At 42.8% G+C, this 20850-nt stretch overlaps 1 protein-coding gene across 1 annotated transcript in view; it reads right to left on the bottom strand.

Moving 5' to 3' along the window:
• Positions 1-20850, bottom strand: part of HTR4 (5-hydroxytryptamine receptor 4) — a gene marked incomplete at both ends in the record, with an annotated part of 127959 nt that overhangs the window by 44375 nt on the left and 62734 nt on the right. Inside the window, 2 exons of the mRNA XM_080804271.1 lie at positions 4562-4762; positions 6082-6207. Coding sequence (XP_080660397.1) covers positions 4562-4762; positions 6082-6207 — 327 coding nt within the window. The remainder of the gene's footprint in view (positions 1-4561; positions 4763-6081; positions 6208-20850) is intronic.

Genomic DNA, 20850 nt, shown 5'->3' with positions numbered 1-20850 from the left:
TTTAATGCAGTTTTCTGGTCTCCCATGACCCATACTATATGATGCATGTAGTTTAATTATGCTTCAGAAATGATTTTTAACAAGGCAATAAACTTTCATTAATAGGATTCAATTCTCAAAGCACCAGGAAACACAGTGGATGGAGCACTGCAGTTGGGAAAAAAAAATTTTATAATATTAATGGAGTCCTACACCTTGCTTTGATCCAAAGGTCTGCCATCCCAGTAGAATTAAGAATCACAGTCAGCATTCTTGCCTGGGAAGCACTACCCTAGATCAGTTGTCTCCACAGACTCAGGGTAGTTCCAGAGAGGAAGCCAAAACATTTTGTCAGGAATCACATCTCACTGACACACTCACTCTGTGCTCTGGTTCAGCCCAGTCCAGCCCAGACTAACTGTCGGCTGGGAGGGACACAGAAAAACAGAAGTTAGGGCACCTGGGTGGCTCAGTGGGTTAAAGCCTCTGTCTTCAGCTCAGGTCATGATCCCAGGGTCCTGGGATCGAGCCCCATGTCGGGCTCTCTGCTCCGCGGGGAGCCTCTCTCTCTGCCTGCCTCTCTACCAACTTGTGATCTCTGTCTGTCAAATAAATAAATTTAAAAAAACAAACAAACATAAGTTAGATGATAAATAAAAGCGTACTCTTCCAGGCTAAGATGTCGTGCTGTCATGTTCAGGGTGGACCTTCCAGCACAACGAGAATATTGGTGTAGGGACAAGAGATGCTAGAGACAACTGGCAAATTTCCCAGGCTCCTTGAGGAAAACGAACCAAATGAAATCATCTGACTCCATCTTATTTATGGCACTGGAGGTTTTGATGTCCACTCTCAGAGAAGGAACTGGAACTAATGGTGGCACAAAAAGAGGATTTTTAAGAGAATCTCCTCAAAAAGAGAGTGTACTGAATACTCTATTTTTTGAACAGTGTTTTCCAAATACCCAAATCAGTATTTATGTAATTACTAGTCAATTGTTAATTTCCCCATTAAAAGGGGGGAAAAAAACGTTCCATGAGGGCAGGACCCTGTCCTTATTCATATCCTTGCACTTTCTCCCCTCTGGGAAGATATTCCACATATGAGTGGGATATAAGAAAGAAAACAAAACAAAACAAAACAGAACAAAAAAAGAAGCAAAAACCCCTAAGACTCTTAAATACAGAGAACAAATAGGGAGTTGCCAGAGGGGAAGTGGGGGGCAGAGATGGGTGAAATAGACAAAGAAGAATAAGGGGTACAAACTTCCAGTTACAAAATGAATAAATCACAGAGATGAAAAGTACGGCACAGGGAATATAGTCAATAAAATTGTAATAACATTGTACAGTGACAGATGGTCACTACACTTATCACAGTGAGCATTAAATAATACACAGAATTGTTGAAGCACTGTGTGTACACCTGAAAGTACTATAACATGGCATATTAATTATACTTCAATAATCCATATACACTATGGAGTATTATGCCTCCATCAGAAAGGACGAATACCCAACTTTTGTAGCAACATGGATGGGACTGGAAGAGATTAAGCTGAGTGAAATAAGTCAAGCAGAGAGAGTCAATTATCATATGGTTTCACTTATTTGTGGAGCATAACAAATAACATGGAGGACATAGGGAGATGGGGAGGAGAAGGGAGTTGAGGGAAATTGGAAGGGGAGGTGAACCATGAGAGACTATGGACTCTGAAAAACAATCTGAGGGTTTTGAAGGGGCGGGGGGTGGGAGGTTGGGGGAGCCTGGTGGTGGGTATTAGGGAGGGCACGGATTGCATGGAGTACTGGGTGTGGTGCAAAAACAATGAATACTGTTACGCTGAAAAGAAATAAAAAATTTAAAAAAAAGTATACATGCAAAAAATTAAAGATCGATTTAAATCACAATTGCACTAAATTTTACAAAGCAGAACTGGTTTGATGGGGTCAGAGACAGCTTCTGGAAGGAGGAAAGGATTGAGCTAAAATCTGAAAAACAGGCAGGAAAGGCGGGGGCAAAGGAGCTTTCCAGGCAGAGGGCGGAGCGAAGGTCCTGGGATGGCTGAGCACAGAGCACTGGAGAGAGAAAGGAGGCCAAGACAGCTTGCAGCCCAGAGAGTGAGACCGGTGAAGGGCATCAAGTGAGGCTCGGGACAGAGAAGGAGACAGATGGCACAAAACCCTACAGGCCAAGGAGTCTGGTCTTGATCCTCAGTCTGAGGACAGCCATTGAAGGGTTTCAGGCAAAGAAGCAACAAGATCAGAGTTGCATGGTGGACTCTGGCCGTGAGCTCTTACAAGGTGTGAGCAGACTGGAGGAGGATAAAGTAGATGTGGGGAGAATAATTAGGAGGTTGCAGAGGTGGCTTATGCAAGCGATGACATTAGTTTGCACTAGGATAATAAAGATGGGGAGAAACAGAGTTGGATCTGTTTAGGAAGGAAAATCAGTAGGTCTTACCATTTAAATGCAGGGGGTAAGGAAAGACCACATTAAGAACAACTACCTGATTCCTGGATGATGCATCTGCTGGAACAGCTATTCCCTGAAGAGGTCCAAGTTCCTTAAGAAGGATCATGAGGGGCCCGGACAGTTGCAGGAAACTGAAATTAACATCCACTAGCATTCTCGACGGTGCCTAGCCGGGCTGGTGCTATGCCTTCGGGGGACTATCTCACTTAATCCTAACTGCAATTCTGTAAAAGAGATGCTATTGCCCCCATTTTTAGAGATGAGAAAACTGAGACTCAGAAAAGCTTAATAACTCACCACCATTCTTAGAGCTGAACATTGGCAGAGCGGGGATTTGAACCCAAATCTCTTCAGTCCTACAGCAGATGGTTCTTAACGACCAGACCATCCTGCTTCATGACAGCTCCCGCCTACTCGGGGAAAATGTCATGATTTCAAAAGATCCTGACAGTTCATCTGGAACGCTGAAGCCAAATCTCCCTAGGGAACCTTCAGTCCTTCCCTCAGGACCGCTCAGAGTAAATGTTCCGTATCAGGGAGATGATTCTTCACGACCTCCCCACCCAACTCTTCACTCCCTATTCAGCTCCTTTTCTTCCCCTTGCTTTTGCCCCAAACTGAAGGTTACCTCCAGGTGCCACGATCCCCCCAGCTTTGCCTTCTCCAAGTTCCTGTAACACTTCCCATCTTGGCACTCATTTTGGCAATGATCACATGCAGGCTAGCCTGTAAGATTTCCATGCATTTTCTACTCCCTGGCATTTCATTTCTTTTCATGCTGATTTCCATGTAGAGTGACTGTCCTCAAGTCTTTCATGGACTGAAGTCAGATTGTTGTAAATCAGCTGATAAACACAAATTTCAAACCATGAGAGGCTATGGGTCTGGCTGCCAGCCAGCAGCTCAGATTTACCAATGTCACTGTCCATCGCTAGAGAGTTTCATCATATGCGCATTTAACTTCAGCACATTCAACTATGTGTTCTCGGTAGAGCAAGAGAGAGAAAGAACTCACATAATTTAAACAGAGCTGGCCATTACACTCGCCATTCCAATCAATAAGCACCCGTCCCGTGGGATAGGAGATGAATCTGGTGCTCTTGCAGCTGCTTTCAGGCCCTCAGGACCTTCTCCAGAGTGAGTAATTCCCTGGACAGATTCTGATTTTCGTGTTTAAAGACACATATTTTGGATACATCATAATCTCTAATTTTAGTCAACTGCTTTTCCTATCGCCCAATTAAAGAAACAGCGACCTATCCCTAGACCGGAAGAAGAACTGGGTTTCTTGGACTCTTCCAGAGACAGGAAAAGTTTGTCCCTGCTCATTCTGATAACATGTGACTCGCATACCACACCTTCTTTTGGGAGATACCCCTAAGATACAGATACCATGGTGGTGGCCTATGATCCTAGAATCATCTGAGCTTTAAATTGCATTCTGCTTTTACTACTGAATACAAACGCGCAGGAACTAATACAACTGACAAATGTATATCTCAAACAAATAAGGCAGAGATGGAAATCATTAGGCCTCCCGAAGTCAAATGTGAAGAAAAAGAACAAAATCTGCATGCTAGCCCCGCATCCCCCAAACAAGCAAATATTTGAGATTTTATAATTAACTTTCTGGAAAAGATTCCCCAAGTTGCATGCACATAAAATCATAATACAGACACATTTTGGGGGAGGAGGTAATGTTTAAACATCAGACTATCATTCTGAACCAGCCCTGCTACCTACAGGGCTGGTGTATTGATTCTTTCTCCCTCCGAGTTTTGATCACACCATCAGTATAAAATGTAGAGCTCTAGGGTGGGTCTGATATCCACACATTAGCCACCTGTCACTGTCTAGATTGCGAGCTCCCCGAAGGCAGTTTCTAAGCCTTTCAAATCTCTGTGTCTGCAGGACCTGAGAAAAGGCCTGACTGAAAAGGAGGCCTCTGCAGAGACTGGAGGGTGGGGGAACCCATGAGTAGCCAGATTTCTCTCTCTGAGATTCATCCCTTCTAATGAACTAGGGAAGAAAGAAAGGTGTGGTCCAATAGCCATCAGGTCCTTGCCCCCAGCATGGAGCTCTGCTGTGACCATTGCTCTGCCCTTACCGATCCAGAGAAATGCAGCACAGGTGAAAAATCGATGCCGTCGTGAGCAGGACATCTAGAGAAGTCCGGACGAGGCAAAACATCTCCCCATAAATCCAGATGTCTTGAACCAGCTCAATGGCACCGAAGGGCATCACCAGCACCGAAACCAGGAGATCCACGAAGGCGAGAGAGACAATGAAATAATTGGTTTTTATTTTCCTGTGAGTGAAAGCAGGGGGAGGGACAAAGGAAAAGAGGGGAGAAAGGAGCAGAAGAGGGGGGAAAAAAAGGAGAGAGAAACAGAAAGAAGGGAGAGAGACAAAGGGAAAAAAGTCAACTGCTCAATGCATTCTGTTAGATTCCCTTTCCCTCCTGTCACACGGCATGCACGGTCCAACCACCCGACTTTTCCAGACCCTCTTGCCCTCTTGCACCCAAATCCCTCCATCTTCTTCCCTGAGGCCACGCAGGCCTGATTTGAGCTCCCCCATGCATGGAACCCCTCCCGAGGGCCTAAGGAGGAGAAGGTTGTCCTCTCTTCCCACCTGCCCTTCCCTTTAGGCCATGGCTTGGTTATTCTCAGGGGACCCTCCCAAAGGGCCTTCCTCACAAACAGTGTCAAATTCCACTGTATTCCACTCTGAGCCTGACTACTGTGTGCCTCGTGTTTGTGACACTGGTCAGAATCGTGCTTTTACACTTTCTTGGCATCATCCCTGGATTCATGCATGCCTTGCTTAGAAAGGAAGGCCATAGGTCAGGCAGGACCACATCTTTTATGTCCCTTTATGGTCTGGTGGCTCTCGATCCAGGTTGAAGCCTAGAATCACCTGGTCAATTTTTATAAATATCAATGCCCATGTTTCTCCCCAGATCACTTGGTTCAGAGACTTTGGGTGATTAGCCCACCCACGCACCAACACCCAAGGGTTTCAGATAAAACAGAGGTCTCCTAGTCAAATTTCAGTTTCAAATAAACAATGAATAACTACTTAATATAAGTATGTTCCAAATACTACATGGGACATACATAAGTATATGTTAGCAATTTTCAAAAGGTCTTCAAGTGATTTTAATTGCAGTTAGGTTGAGACTCATGAAGTGGAAAGAGCAGAAGACATAGGTTTAAGATTAGTCACGGGTAGCCACCTCTTTTCTGAACCACTGATAAACCGGGGAGGTTAGATTAGGTATGAGGTGTATAAATATTTATACACCTCATATCTAATGTGTGTGTGTGTGTGTGTGTGTGTGTGTGTGTGTATCTATCTATCTCACACCTATTACCAACCCCCTGCCAAAACCCTAAGTTGAACACAGGAAAAAAGATGGGACAGAAATTATCGTAAGTGCTTATACTGGTTATGTTAGTCATGGGGAATTATGTCTCATCTATTCCCTGCTCTATTTCACAATATCACTTCCCTTTCATAATTACAATTGTAATGGAATTCATAGGTCAGATCCCAACTGTCCAGGGAGAGCCTAGCCCAGAACTCTACCCCGATTTCCTCCTGAGGTGTCCTCCTGCTACTCACCTGAGCTGCCTGTCCCTGCACACAGCCACCATCACCAGCAGGTTCCCCAAGATGGCCATCAGGATAACCGCTGACAGAAACGTGAGCAGCACGACCTTCTCCACTGACCCAAAACCCTCCTTGGAACTGGAAGACACATATGCGCGGACACACACACACACACACACAGACACACACAAACACACACACACACACACACACACACACACACACAGAATTAAAGGAAACTCTGAGACACGGGAAAGAAAATCTTTTCCCTCATTTATCTTCAGGAAGGTAACTTTAACATCAGCAGCTGTAATACACATTTATTGTGCACCCCTTGTATGCCAATGTCTGTACCTGTCAGTTTACATGTTATACTAGTTAACTCCTCCATTAAGCGGAGGATGCTCAGAGAGGGGAATTAACTACCCTGAAACTGCACAGTTATTCCCCATCAGAATGCGTGTGACTTTCCTTCAGATCACTTACTTCAGTTGTGCTCTGAAATGTATTTTGTTGATTCCTGTTTTGTGCACTTCCCCAGCTAGAGTGTAAGCTCCATGAGGCAGAGTCCTTGTCTGTGTGATCCACTGATCAATTCAATTACAATGTATCACTCACATTTGTCAGATGAAGGAAAGATGGCCTTGGATGAATGAATGACAGTAACTTGAACGAGGGTCTGCATGAATACAAGGGCCACCCTGTCTCCAGAACCCTGTCCCTGCCCATGTAGAAGCTGCTGTGTATAGGCGGGCTGTCCAAGGGAGAGGTCATGGCTTGAAGATTATTCTAACAAAGCTGACCTGAATAAACAGATCTCTGATTCTGGGAAATCCATTGCAAAGACAGCAGCCAATCAATATGCCCAGGGGTTCCTTTCACTGCCCTGAATCCTATTTCTTTTGGTGCCCAACATCACAGCTCAAATCTGTGTTCTTGTCAATTTTAGCATCTGAGTTGGTCCTTTAAACCTGCCCTCTCAGCATAAACTCAGCATTTTTTTTTTATTAATTTGGAAGCACAAAATCTGCAGGTTATTAAGAAGCTGTAAGAAAAAGGTTTATTTACTTTTTTAGTTTTATTTTATTTTTTCAGTGTTCCAAGTTTCATTGTTTATACACCACATCCAGTGTTCCATGTAATATGTGCCCTCCTTAATATCCACCACCAGGATCACCCATCCCCCCACACCCCCCTCCAAAACCCTCAGTTTGTTTCTCAGAGTCCACAGTCCCTCATGGTTTGTCTTCCCCTCCGATTTCGCCCAATTCACTTTTCCTTTCCTTCTCCTAATGTCCTCCATGTTATTCCTTATGCTCTACAAGTAAGTAAAACCATATGACAATTGAATTTCTCTGCTTGACTTATTTCACTCAAAAAATGGGCAGAAGACATGAATAGACAGTTCTCTAGAGAAGACATACGAATGGCTATCTGACACATGAAAAAATGTTCATCATCATTAGCCATCAAGGAGATTCAAATCAAAACCACATTGAGTTACCACCTTACACCAGTTAGAATGGCCAAAATCAACAAGACAGGAAACAACAAGTGTTGGAGAGGATGTGGAGAAAGGAGAACCCTCTTACACTCTTGGTGGGAATGCAAGTTGGTGCAGCTACTTTGGAAAACAGTGTGGAGATTCCTTAAGAAATTAAAAATAGAGCTACCCTATGACCCTGCAATTGCACTACTGGGTATTTACCCCAAAGATACAGATGTAGTGAAAAGAAGGGCCCTATGCACCCCAATGTTCGTAGCAGCAATGGCCACGGTCACCAAACTGTGGAAAGAGCCAAGATGCCCTTCAACAGACGAATGGATAAAGAAGATACGGTCCATATATACAACGGATTATTACGTCTCCATCAGGAAGGATAAATACCCAACTTTTATACAAGTTTTATTTTTAATAGAGTAGTAATAAAATTTTCTTCTTTAATGAAGTTTCAAAAGGATCTCAAAACTTCCAGACCAAACCCTACATTACAATATGGAGAAATTGAGGCCAAGAGGGGAGAACTGAACAAAATATATTACTGTCTGGTTTGGAGAAGCTGCTTGTCCTGTGAGCCCACCACTGGAAACACAGGGTCCCAAGATACAAGAAACAGCTGTCTTTACTGAGCTACTTCAACTGAAAACCAAGATGTGCTGGCCCCAGAGAGCAGCAGCTCACCACATTCTAGCTCTGGCCCCATCCAATTTTTTTTCCATTAGGCATGGAAGACAAGAGGCCAATTGGAATAAGGACCCAGCATTGCAGTGGTTGGAAAACCAGCAACTTCCTCCACTCTGCTGACAAGTGTTTTGACTGACTGATTGAAGTTGTTATGGCTAAGGGTTCGGGAAAAGAAATTCAACCTACGTTCATCCAAATCACTCCTCCATACTTAAGTTCCAACTACCATGTTAACAAATATTGGACAGGGAAGATTTAATTCAGGAGGAAAAAGCTTCAAGAGAGTGATATGGCTACCCTGAACTAATCTGATCTTAGGCCATGTGAATGCAGGTGAAGTGTCTGTCAAAGGAGGCGACAGTGGTTTTTCTCCTTGTCCTTCTCTGAGGCTCTGACTGAGAGCCCTTTTGAAACATGCCCAGCACCCCTCCCCTCACCCTCACTCAGAGTCTCTGTACTTGCTGTGCCTTCCTCCTGGAATGCTTCTTCAGAGGCTGTCTTCTTCTTATCCTTCAGGTCTCAGAGTAAAGTTAATCCCTATTTAATGTGCCACAGCCAACAAACATTGTGCATTTTCTTTATAGCACTTGTTATCTGAAATGACTTCTGTTGTTGATTATTGTCTCTGTCTCACTCCCACAGAATGACTTTGGTTCCCTTTTCACTGCAATTCCCAGATCCTAGCACGGTGTCTAATCTGCAAATTGTGTGTACAGGTATGGGTAGTACATGGGAAGTACTCAATTATTTCCTAATTTAGTGAAAGAAAGACAATGTATTCATAACAGTGAAGTTTATTCGTCAATGTCTTTGAAGACTGGCTGTAGGTACAAAGTTTTTATCTAGAGAAGAGAAGACCAGCAGAGAAGACACAGAAGCCATTTTTAACTAACTGAAGCCCTGTCATTTGAAATAAGAGTAGATTTATGCATTCATTCACTCCACACTATTTTCTGACACCTACTCTCATTAGGCATTGTTGTTCATCTTCTAGAAGCAGAGATATGCAAAACAGAAAACAGACAATGAACAGATAAATGAGAAACTATATGAAGTATCAGCCAGCGATACATACTATGCTAAAAAATCTAGGAGGGAGTGGAGGACAGGACTCCCAGAGCGGGGGGGAAAGGCTGGCTATTTAATAGGAGTCATCAGAGAAGGCACTGTGATAGGGTTGTAGCAACTGGTGTCCTGCAGGCTACGGAACTAAGTTGGACCAATGGTCAGGCTGGAAGCAGTGGTTCTCGACTTTGGTTACACATTAAGACAAATACCTTATGATTTCACTCACACGTGGAATTTAAGAGACAAAACATAGGGGAAGGGAAGGAGAAAGAAAATAAGATAAAAACAGAGAGGGAGGCAAACCAGAAGAGACTCCTAACTCTAGAGAACAAACTGAGGGATGCTGGAGGGGAGTAGGCGGGATGATGGGGTAACTGGGTGACGGGCATTGAGGAGGCCACTTGATACAATGAGCACTGGGTGTTATGTGCAACTGACGAATCACTAAATTCTACCCCTGAAACTAAGAACACACTACATGTTAATTATAAATGAATTCAAATAAGACCTTTTTTTAATCACCTATGGAGCCTTCACAAATGCCAATGTATAAGCTCTAATCTCAGAGACATGGATTTAATTAGTCTGGGTTTTGCAGCTTAAATATTGGAATTTTTAAAAGCTCTCAAGTGATTCTGATGGGCAACCAAGGTTGAGAGTCACTGCTAGAGAAAGGTAAGATTTAGTAACAAATAGTAAGAATTTTCTACAACTAGAGAATGGTCTGCAACATCTTCCTGGCTTTGTTTTGAACTCGCTACCTTGGGAGGGAAATGTTTAAGAATACCTCGATGTCAATAAGCTACCACTTCATACCCATTACGATGGCTATTATAAAAATAAAACTGAGAAATGACCAGTGTTGATAAAAACGTGGATTCTGTAGAGTTATATGTATTTTATCACAATAAAAAAAGGTTACACTGATGACCACATACCAGGATATTGTATAAGCCTCCTGTGTTAGAGGCAGGTTGAACTGGTTGATCTTTACTTGCTTTCTTGTCTATGGACAATGATCTGAACATATTCTTAGAGCATGGATTCTTCATCAACCACACCCTCATCATTAGAACCAACTCCCCTGTACTGCCTTTCCTCTTATAGGAGAAAAAGCCAGATTGAAGATATGTGGTGAACACCTCTGGCACCAGCGAATTTCATTTCAAATCAAAAGGGTATGTCAGGGTCAGAGAATCCCAAGTTCTGTGTTATGGTTCGTTTGTGGCCTCCAACTAGGAGCTTAAACTTTAAACTGTGAGTGACAAGCAAAATTTAAATCATGGAAGGAGCTTTTCTAATTAAACAGAACTGTCCACTGAACTAAGTGTAAGTCCAGTAAGGATAATTAAAATAAATCAGGAACCACTTCAGCAAAATCCAAGTTAGATCCTTGGGTTACCTCTGATAGCCTTCAACCACTCGGTCAACCGCGACCAGGCAGTCCTCCTCTGGCCAAAGAGCTGTCCACTCCACTAAACTGGTTCTTGGATAGCTGTTCTTACGAGAAATTTCCCTTTCTCTTCTTTTTTAAATATTTATTTATTTTAGAGGGGAAGAGGGGAGGGCCAGAGGGAGAAGGCAAAAGAGAATCTCAAGCAGACTCCCTGCTGAGTGCAGAGCCCAACTCAGGGCTCGATCCCATGACCCTGAGATCATAACCTGAGCTGAAACCAAGAGTCAGATGTTTAATCCTGCTGTGCCACTCAGGCATCCCTTCTTTCTCTTCTTTGCTTTTTTCAGTGATCTCTTTCTTTTTTTTAAGATTTTATTTATTTATTTGACAGACAGAGATCAGAAGTAGGCAGAGAGGCAGGCAGAGAGAGAGGAGTAAGCAGGCTCCCTGCTGAGCAGAGAGCCCGATGCGGGACTCGATCCCAGGACCCTGGGATCATGACCTGAGCCGAAGGCAGAGGCTTTAACCCACTGAGCCACCCAGGTTCCCCTTCAGTGATCTCTTGATCTATTAACAGATCAATTAATAGATCTATTAATATAAACAGAAATTAATAGAAACCACAAACTTGTTAGCTCTGTGTACCATTTTCTCTGTTCTTAATAGAAGAAAATGTATGACAATAATTCTGGTTAAATTTCCACTAAGTTAGTGTATGTGAAAATGGATTATAAATGACAAAGTCTAATATAAATAAGTAATCATTGCTATTAATATCAGAACTCCATATAGGGACGATAGTTAAGAAAGTTTTAGGTTTGTAACCTCATCCAGAACCATTGTTTTCAAGGTCACACACACGCAGAATACACTTTCTTAGGAGTCAAGAACACTTTTCTCTTTTTTGGCACCGGCCATGTTAATAACAGCTATGTAACTTCAAAGAAGTCACTAACCTTCTCTGAGCCTTAGTTTCTTCATGGATCAGTTGAGAAAGTTAGATTAAATCTCTCGTTTATCAAATATGTATTGATTGCCAACCATATGCCAAGCATTGTGCTAAGCACCGGGATACCACAGTACAGAAGGTGACCAAGACTCTCCCTTCACGGAGTTTACATTATTAATGGACAAAGACAATAAGCAAGTGCATAGCTAAAGAAGTATAATTGGTGATCAATACTTCAAAGTGACCCTCTCAAACTTTAATGTTCCTGTGAATCTCGGGGGATCTTGTTAAATTGGTGATCAGTACTTCAAAGTGACCCTCTTAAACTTTAACGTTCCTGTGAATCTACTGGGGATCTTGTTAAAATGCAATTCTGATTCTTTTGGTCTGGGATGGGAACCGGGGTTCTGCATTTCCCACAAGCACACAAAGAGCATCCTGGATGCCCATGCTGCTGGTTCATGACTCATACTTGGGGTCGTAAAGCTATCACAGGCATTGACAGGATAGTGGGTAGAAAACAACTCCATCAGAAGGAAACTCTAGGTGATCAGGGAACTCAGCTGAATTCTGATATATATGGAGAATCCATGAGTTAGAGGGAGTCAGGAGAAGAGCACGTGCAAAGGTCCTAAGACAGGAAAGACATTTTGTATTCACTATCTTGGGAAGGGAGTGAGCAAGGAATAAAGAATCTGGGGTAAGCTCTGAAAAGTAGCCAGAAGCCAGATCCCTCAGGCTTTGTACACAAAGATGAGAAGTTTATTTTCTATCAGACAATAAAAGAGAATACAATGAAGTGAATTATGCAGAAAAGTGGCCCTGGGGATGCAAATGTGAGAGAAAGAGAATAAGCCTGTAAGGGGCCCTTGCCTGAGTTCAGGTAAGTGAGGACAGTGGCTTGGAGTAGGGTTGTGGCTATGGGTGGAATAAAGCTACATTTGGGAAGTCAAGGGATAGGTAAAAACAACAGATCCTTGGATGGATAAGAAGAAGAAATGGAAGTTCCATTTCTGAATTGCTTATCTGAGTAATGAGATAGAAATTTCATGAGATGGGAAAAACATGTTGTGTGAGATACCTATAAGACATTTAAGTGAAGGGGTGCCTGGCAGGCTCAGTTGAAAGAGCATATGGCTCTTGATCTCGGAGCTCATGAGTTCAAGCCCCACACTAGGTATACTAAAAATTAACTAAAAAATTGTTTTTAAAAGACATTCAGGTGAAGATGTCAAAGACACAATTGGGTATTTGTGTCTAGAGTTCAGAAGGGGTGCCTGGGAAGGAGATATACTTGGGATTTCCAGCATTCTATGGGATTTAGATCCTGGGGGAGGGATGCAATCATCCAACAAGAAGGCCGCGGCTTGATGGACTCTAATACTAAGCCATGCCGGAGAGAAGGAGGAACCAGCAGAGGAGAATGAGAAAAAATGCCCAGACATGTGTGAGGAACGTCAGGTGAGGGTGATACTGTGGAAGCCAAGAGTGAAGAAAATGTCAAGGGCATGGGGGGGGGGGGGCATTCCTTGATAGCTCCCCAGAAAAACCACAGGACCACTTCTGGGAATGAGGAGAGACCAAGAGGCAGGGTGACTAGAGCAGTTCTTCCTCTTCTTTTGATGTATTGAATTGTGCAATAAAATTATATCTGAGCAGCAGGCTCCAGCCTTGGACCAATGATCTTTGGAGAACGCGCCTCCTCTTCCAGTCCTGGTAAGTCCCAGTCACGTGGGAAGCATCTTTCCCAAAAGCACATCCACACGAGATACCAGGCAGCTCAAAATACTCCCTATCCAAGGCTTCCTTCGCCCATCCTGTTCACCACTGAATGGTCCTCTGAAAGAACTGCAGGTAAATTAGAAAAGACAGTATTTATTTTCTTGCCAATTAACAGTCGGCACAAAGGATGCTAAGGTGCTCTGACTTAAAAGAGAGACCCGGACTAAAATTGGATTGTTTTTCTAGTGTGGGTTTTATTAACCTTAAATGTAAGGTCCCTGGTGTTTTCAATAAAGATGAAAGATTGGGTATTGACCAAGGTGACCTTAACTTCCTGCTCAGCTTGATTAGACATTAGACAGACTTTTCTGTACTCTAGGTTCTGGCCTCCCTTTTCTTAGAGTATTTGCCTTATTTTTTAAAACTGAAATACAGTTGACATACAATATTATGTTAGTCTTAGGTGCACCACATTGTGATTCAACATTTATGTACATTACGAAATGCTCACCACCATAAGTGTAGTTACAATCTATCTATCACCATATAAAATTAGTGCAATATTGTTGACTATATTCCTTATACTGTACTTTACACATCCCTGTGACTTATTTTTTAATTGGAACTTTGTACGTCTTAAACCTCTTCACTTATTTCAACCCCTCCCTCTCCCCTGCTCTGGCAACCACCAGTTTTTTTCTCTGTACTTAGGAGTCTGCTTCTGATTTGGCTTTTTTGTTCATTTATTTTGTATTTCAGATTCCACACACAAATCATATGGCATTTGTCTTTCTCTGTCTGATTTATTTCACTTAGCATAATACCTTCTAGGTCCATCCATGTTATCGCAAATGGCAAAGTTTCATTCTTTTTTATGGCCGGGTAATATTCCATGGTTTATACACACCACATCTTCTTTGTCCATTCACCTGTCCATGGACACAGGGTGCTCCCACATATTGGCTATTGTAAATAAGGGTGCAATAAACATAGAGGTACATGTATCTCTTCACATTAGTGTGTTCATTTTCTTTGGGTAAATACCCAGGAGTGGAATTACTGGATCATATTGTATTTCTACGAGGACCCTCCATACTGTTTAGCATAGTGGCTGCAGTAATTTACATTCCCACCAAGAGTGTACAAAGGTTCCCTCTTCTCTACAAGCTCCCCAGCACTTGTTATTCCTTGTCTTTTTGATGCTAGCCATTCTGACAGGTGAGATCTTAGAGCATTTAGTTTAGGAGCCTTGTAATTGTAAATTCTTTCTCTGGCCTCTGGGATAGAAATATTTTTAAAAGCCTTTTTCTAGTTTTACAAGCTAGAACTGTATTTCTCACGGACCTAGCAGCCATCCCTTTGAAATGTTATCATTAAGGAAGACAGAGCTCCTACACCTCCCAGCTTCTGTGGGAGGGTAGGAGCCTAACTTCCATGGACACATTGCTCCGAATTGTAAAACTACCTCCTGTTTTCCTTTGGGTAAGGCCAGATAGCAAACACAGATGGCCTGTGAGCCCCACCCCCACTCGATTCCTGGAAACCTCTCCTGTCCTCTGTTTCAGCGAAATTGAGTTCAGACTGCATTCTGGTTTCTCTCTCCAACAGCAACAGCCTTGAAAAAGTCATCCTTATCTGTTTAATTTTACCCAGTGCAATTTTTGCTTTGACAGTATGCATCACTTTTACAACTAATTATGTCGTGTCGTGTGTGTATACCGTCTTCATTACCTCTATTAGTTGACATGAACAAAACCCATGACAGAGCACATACAGGAGGCTTAAGCTCAGATAATGTTTGTGTTGGTAATATTTCTTATGTAAATTAATTTTTAAATGCCTTTTTAGGTAAAGTAGAAATAGTAGAGCCCATGGGAATGTTACCTCTTTTCCTCTGTACCAATAACTTCAGAAATATTGTAACTGTAATGTTTTTAAAGCATACGGCATTTCCTGGACGCCTGGGTGGCTCAGTTGGTTAAGCGTCTGCCTTTAGCTCAGGTCATGATCCCAGGGTCCTGGGATAGAGTTCTGTATCAGGCTCCTTGTTCAGTGGGGGGCCTGCTTCTCCCTCTCCCTCTCTCCCCTCTTGCGCGCTCTCTAACAAATAAATAAAACTTTTTAAAAAAGCATACATAATCTCCTTTAAATATATGCACTTATTTTCTGGGTTTCTTGACAGCCTAATGTACAAACAATGGCCAGACCCTATAAAACAATAAAACGCCGACCGGCACTATGTGCTGCAAGCAGCACAAGGTCAGGCCTTACTCAGTGACGGCCAGCCTCTGTATGTTTCCCCTCAAGACCAGCCACAGAAAGACAAATATGCCCCCCAAACCGACTACATGAGAGGCTCCCCTTCTTGTCAACTCACCTCTTGCTTCTCTGTGCCAAAAACCTCCAATCAGAGAATGGCTAAAGCCCTGTTGTTTTCACTATAAGCTTTTCTGCTCTCATGCCTGAGTCCTTGCAAACTGCACGTGATGATGGCTGGCCCCCAAACCCCCTTGCTGTAGCCTCTGTGGAATGCCTCTGTTCCCATTCATGTGGTCTTCATTTATTCCTATGTTCTAGGTGTTCCACAGACTTGGAATACTATTATTTTTGAATACTCTGGCATACTATTATTTTTGAATACTATTATTTTTGAATATTTGCTTTATGTTACTTTGGGTTCTTAATGGTAAGTTTTCGGGCCTTCCAGCTAGATTTTAAGTATTTTTTTTTCCTTAAAAAACCTTTTTTTTTTTAAACAGAAAGACTAAATAGGATAATTCGTATAAAACTGTTTCATCATAAAAGCATCAGAGCATGGTGCTCCAAAATCACTGGGGAGTACAAAGCTTGGTTAAAACACAGATTGCTGGGTCCACCTGCACAATTTCTAATTCAGTACCTCTGGAGTGGGACCCCAAATACGTATTTCTAACAAGTTCCTGGGTGATGCTGATGCTGTAGGGTCTGGGGACCACATTTTGGAGAACCACTGACCTCGAGCATTAAAACAGGATGCCTTTACCCTGCCCTCATTTCTCTACCGCAAGTTACTTTGTTTTCTCCTAGGTGTGGAACTTCCTGCTTGCAAGTGGAGAAATCCTAACATTGATTTATTGAGCACCTACTCTATGGCAAACAGCGCACTAAGGAGGTTTTTGATGCTGCCTCACTTTATCCTCACAGTCACGATGTAATCTAGTATCATGCTGTCCTTTGTCACAAGAGACTGGTGCTCAGGGTGGTCGGGAAACTTAAGTTCCTAAAGCTCTCAAGTGGTGCGCATGGGACTTAACCCTACACACTCGGATTGCAACCCAGTGCTCTTCCCACCAGATTTTAAACATGCTCACTGAAAATTGAATAAAATTCCTTTAAAAAAAACTGCTAAAGTTTCACTTTTTGTCTACAAACTTAATATCCAATGTGATGATGATGACCGCTAATACACCTTGTGAAAATATGCTGGACATAGAAAATGGTAGAGATAGAAAAATCTTTCCCAGAAGATTATGCAAAATGGAGTTCAATGCAATTAAAAAAAAACAAAAACAAAACCAAAAATCAAAAATCAAAACAACCAGCCGAACAAAAAACCCTCCTTTTGTTTTTGAAGACCCTACAGCGGAGGGTGGGAGGGCGGGGGGTGGTGGTTCATGCTCAGCTGATGAAGGTCAGGTATTTTTCAAATGCAAACCTGTGGGGGAAAATTCTAGTAGCAAGCTTTTAATAGACTCTTCGAGGTCCTCAAAGATCACACATGTGGGCCATGAGAAAAACTTCAAAGCCTTAAGAGGCTCTGTCTGTATAGAGTATAATGGGAGTTCAAAGCTGCAAGGAATACAAAGGCTGTCAGGATCAAAGATGCCCCGTTGGAGGCCAGGCCTGAATGCAAAGCCAGGCCAGGACTGAGGTGACCAGGTAAGACCTGCATTTGGGAATAATCTCACTGCTGCACAGCATGTTAACTATGGGGGTTTCCATCCATTTAGGACTATCATGCTAAATGCCAGTGCCAGTAAATTAAACCCAAGAGGTGAGTCTTGCTCTAAGAAAATCCATTCTCCGAAAACTGGAACTGAGAAAACAGCTGAAGAGATATATTTTTTTTTCCTTGCAATTTGTTTTTTTTAATCTATATGCAAATTCAGTGTAGGGTCTCTGGTCTATTTTGCAAACACCCCTTTGCCCACAGTTGCTCAGGGTCCCTAATGGATCTGATTTCCAAAGGAAGAACACAAGTGGCATGTGTTCAGTATTTGGCTGATCATTCCCTTGAAATTATTCTTGTGGTTATAAGAAATCCAGCCCAAGGGGGAAATAAAAATGTGGGCCAGATGAGGCCTCTCCCCTGTAGTCAATCATTTACCCTGTGGATAAGGGCTCAAGGAAAAGCGGAATTTCCCATCGTCTGATAACAAGCTGCTCCCCATCGCCCAGCTATAGCTGGCCCCCGTCACTGGGCTCCGCTGCTAATGAAGCCCGTTCTGCATATTTTGCCAGGGTCCAGGTTTGATGTTGCTCAGTGTTCTGATTTCTCACCTACCTCTGCTCTGACAGTGTAAAACTTTTCTGCTCAAGATGAAAGAAGAAACCACTTGGTGTTGCTGTACTATAGGGACAGCCGTGAAATGGCTGGTGGGCCAAATCCACCCCTCTGCCTGTATTCACAAATAAAATTTCATTGGAACACAGTCACACTCAATCACGGATGCATTTTCTATGGCTGCTTTCCATGACAAAGGCAGGGTTGAGGGGCACCTGGGTGGCTCAGTGGGTTAAAGCCTCTGCCTTCGGTTCAGGTCATGCCCCGCATCGGGCTCTCTGCTCTGCAGGGGGCCTGCTTCCCTTCCTCTCTCTCTGCCAGCCTCTCTGCCTACTTGTGATCTCTGTCTGTCAAATAAATAAATAAAATCGTGGAAAAAAAAAAGGCAGAGTTGAGGAATTATGATGGAGACTGTGTGGACTGCCGAAGGTGAAACGATTTATTCTGACCCTTTCTGAAATGAGTTTGATTATCCCTGCTCTTCTCGAACCCCAAACGAGGCTGGCCTAAAGAAGAATATGGTATGGAGACCCTGGGATCTATGAGAATCTATTAAAAGAAACCTTTTTCACTGGGAGTCATTCATTCCTCTGGATTTTTTCACTAAGTGGAAAGAGGCATTATTCCACTTAACCACGCCAGAAACCAGGCATCTGACTCCATTTCTCCTCCTTGACCTAAGCCACTAGCTACTTTGAGAAGCTCTTAAAACTCCTCTCTCCTCTCCAGTCCGCCATCAACACCCTAATGAAGGCCCTCCTGTTATCTTTGCAGAGACTACTGCAACCACTTGTGTCCCACTGCCTACTGTGTCTTCAGTTATAGGTCTATAATTGAACTCTTCATGGTCCTCCCGTCAACCCTGCTTCCCATCTCAAGAAGCAGGCTATTTTCCCATTGCTTGGGCCCCTTAATCTTAGAGTAATTCTCAGTAAGCCTCCTTTTCTCATATATCACACACATCAGCAAACCGTGTAGCTCTACCTTAAAAATGTCTCTGACTTTGGACCCTTTCCTCGCTCGTTAACCTATTACCACCCTGGTTTCAACCACAACACGCCTCACCTGGGTGATGGCAAAGGCCTCCCAACTGGTGTTTCTGCTTCCCCTGTTTTCTGTACACAATCCACTCTTCACCCAGTAGACAGAGTGAGCTTTGAAAAATGTTTCAGTTGGAACGTGTCACTTCCCTAATCACCGCCCTCGAGATGGCTTTCATGACACTCGAAGTATTACCCAGAACACTTGCATGGCCTACCCGGCTCCACAAAGCTGGCTCTTGGCTCTTCTACGGTCTCCACCTTTTCCCCATTCTCCTTTTCTTGTGCTGCTCCAGCTGTAAAGGCTTCCTCATTACACCCAGAAGGAGTAAGTGGGCTCTCACCTTAGGGTTTCTCAGTGGGCGCTGCCTCTATCTGGATGTCTCTATCCCAGGGGATCAAAACTACTCACTTCCTCATTCAAGTCTCTGCTCAGATTCACCTCAAAGAGATGGCTTTCCTGACCACCAGAATGAACACAGGACGTCTCCTCTAGTCCCCTCTCTTGCATAATTGATCTTCATAGCGGTGGGCTAATACGTCCTCCTACACACCAGAATGTCTTGAATGTAATCCTCCTGAATTGGTCTGTTATGCTCACTGATGGTATTTCTAGCCCCTAAAACAGTGTCTGGCATATACAAGTACTCAAAAAGATGAAGGGATAAATGAAAACTTGAATGAATAAATGAATGAAACTTTTAATTGGTAATCTGTCTTTACTTTTCCTCTTCCCAACCATTAGCTGCGCTGAAGTTAAAATGTATCTCTTTGCTTTTTTCCAGAAGAAACTAATTCACATCCCCCACTTGTCCAAAATCTTGTAATGTCTTCCTCTCTCCCAATGCAATGTCAGTAAAATACCAAATTTGACCTGATTTAACCTGGGCTCTACTTAGTTCTCCATCTCTATTTCTGACACTATTCCATAACAAACTCTACCACAGAGAAATGCCAAATCCCCACTGGAGGATGTGGGACACATTTGCTGTCCCCTTTCTCTCCCTCCCCTTCTTTCCCTGGCAAGCCCTTGCATGTCCTTTGGGGCTCAGTTAAACATTTTCCTCTCTGGGAAGCTCCAAGAACTTCCTCTTCCTATATGTTTTATAGCACCTATAATTACATATCATAGCTTTTAGCACACTCTATTTTAATTATTCACTTAAATATATGTGTCATCTCAACCATACTGTCTTATTCACTTTGATATCTGCAGAGCCTAACACAAGAAATACACATTAAACAAGTAAAAAAAAAAAATGTGTAAGTTAACCCATGCCTGAAAGTTGCTCAAGTCTTAGCAATCAACATAAAGGTGTGTTTTGTTTTATTTTTCTTTCTTCCACTCAGTACTTTGACTTGAGCTGTATCTAACCCACTGTCTGAGTCAGGTGTAGTAAGGCCACCAATCAACTTTTTGAGTTACAACTTATATAACTGTTGACGCCATATGTAGACTGCCAATAGTTAGCTAGCTTCACTAGGGAATATCAGAAGCCTTTCCCACATACTCTGAAGGCTGACAATGCTTTTAAATCTATTTTCTAGTCATCTCCTGGGCACTGGAGTTGTTGTGAGGATTAGTTAAGGAAATACATGTAAAACACTCAAGATATTGCCTGAATTATACTATATGCTCAAAAAAGGCTAGCTATTATTATTCATCTTTTCTGTTTATTTCAAAATACACACACCCAACATTCCCATGCGTCCTGGTCCTCTAACTCATAGCATAGCCAGACACACAGCCATGTCGATGACTGGTCATCATAACAGCATGTTGTAATTTGGCTGGGGGCTTTTGAAATAACAACTAAAAATACAGTCCGGAGGAAGGAGATAATGAGTAAGAACCCACTGGAATTTTTCCAGACACAG

The sequence above is a fragment of the Martes martes genome, assembly GCF_963455335.1.
Source record: "Martes martes genome assembly, chromosome: 5".
NCBI classification, from domain to species: domain Eukaryota; kingdom Metazoa; phylum Chordata; class Mammalia; order Carnivora; family Mustelidae; genus Martes; species Martes martes.
This window is presented reverse-complemented; position numbering and strand designations above follow the sequence as displayed.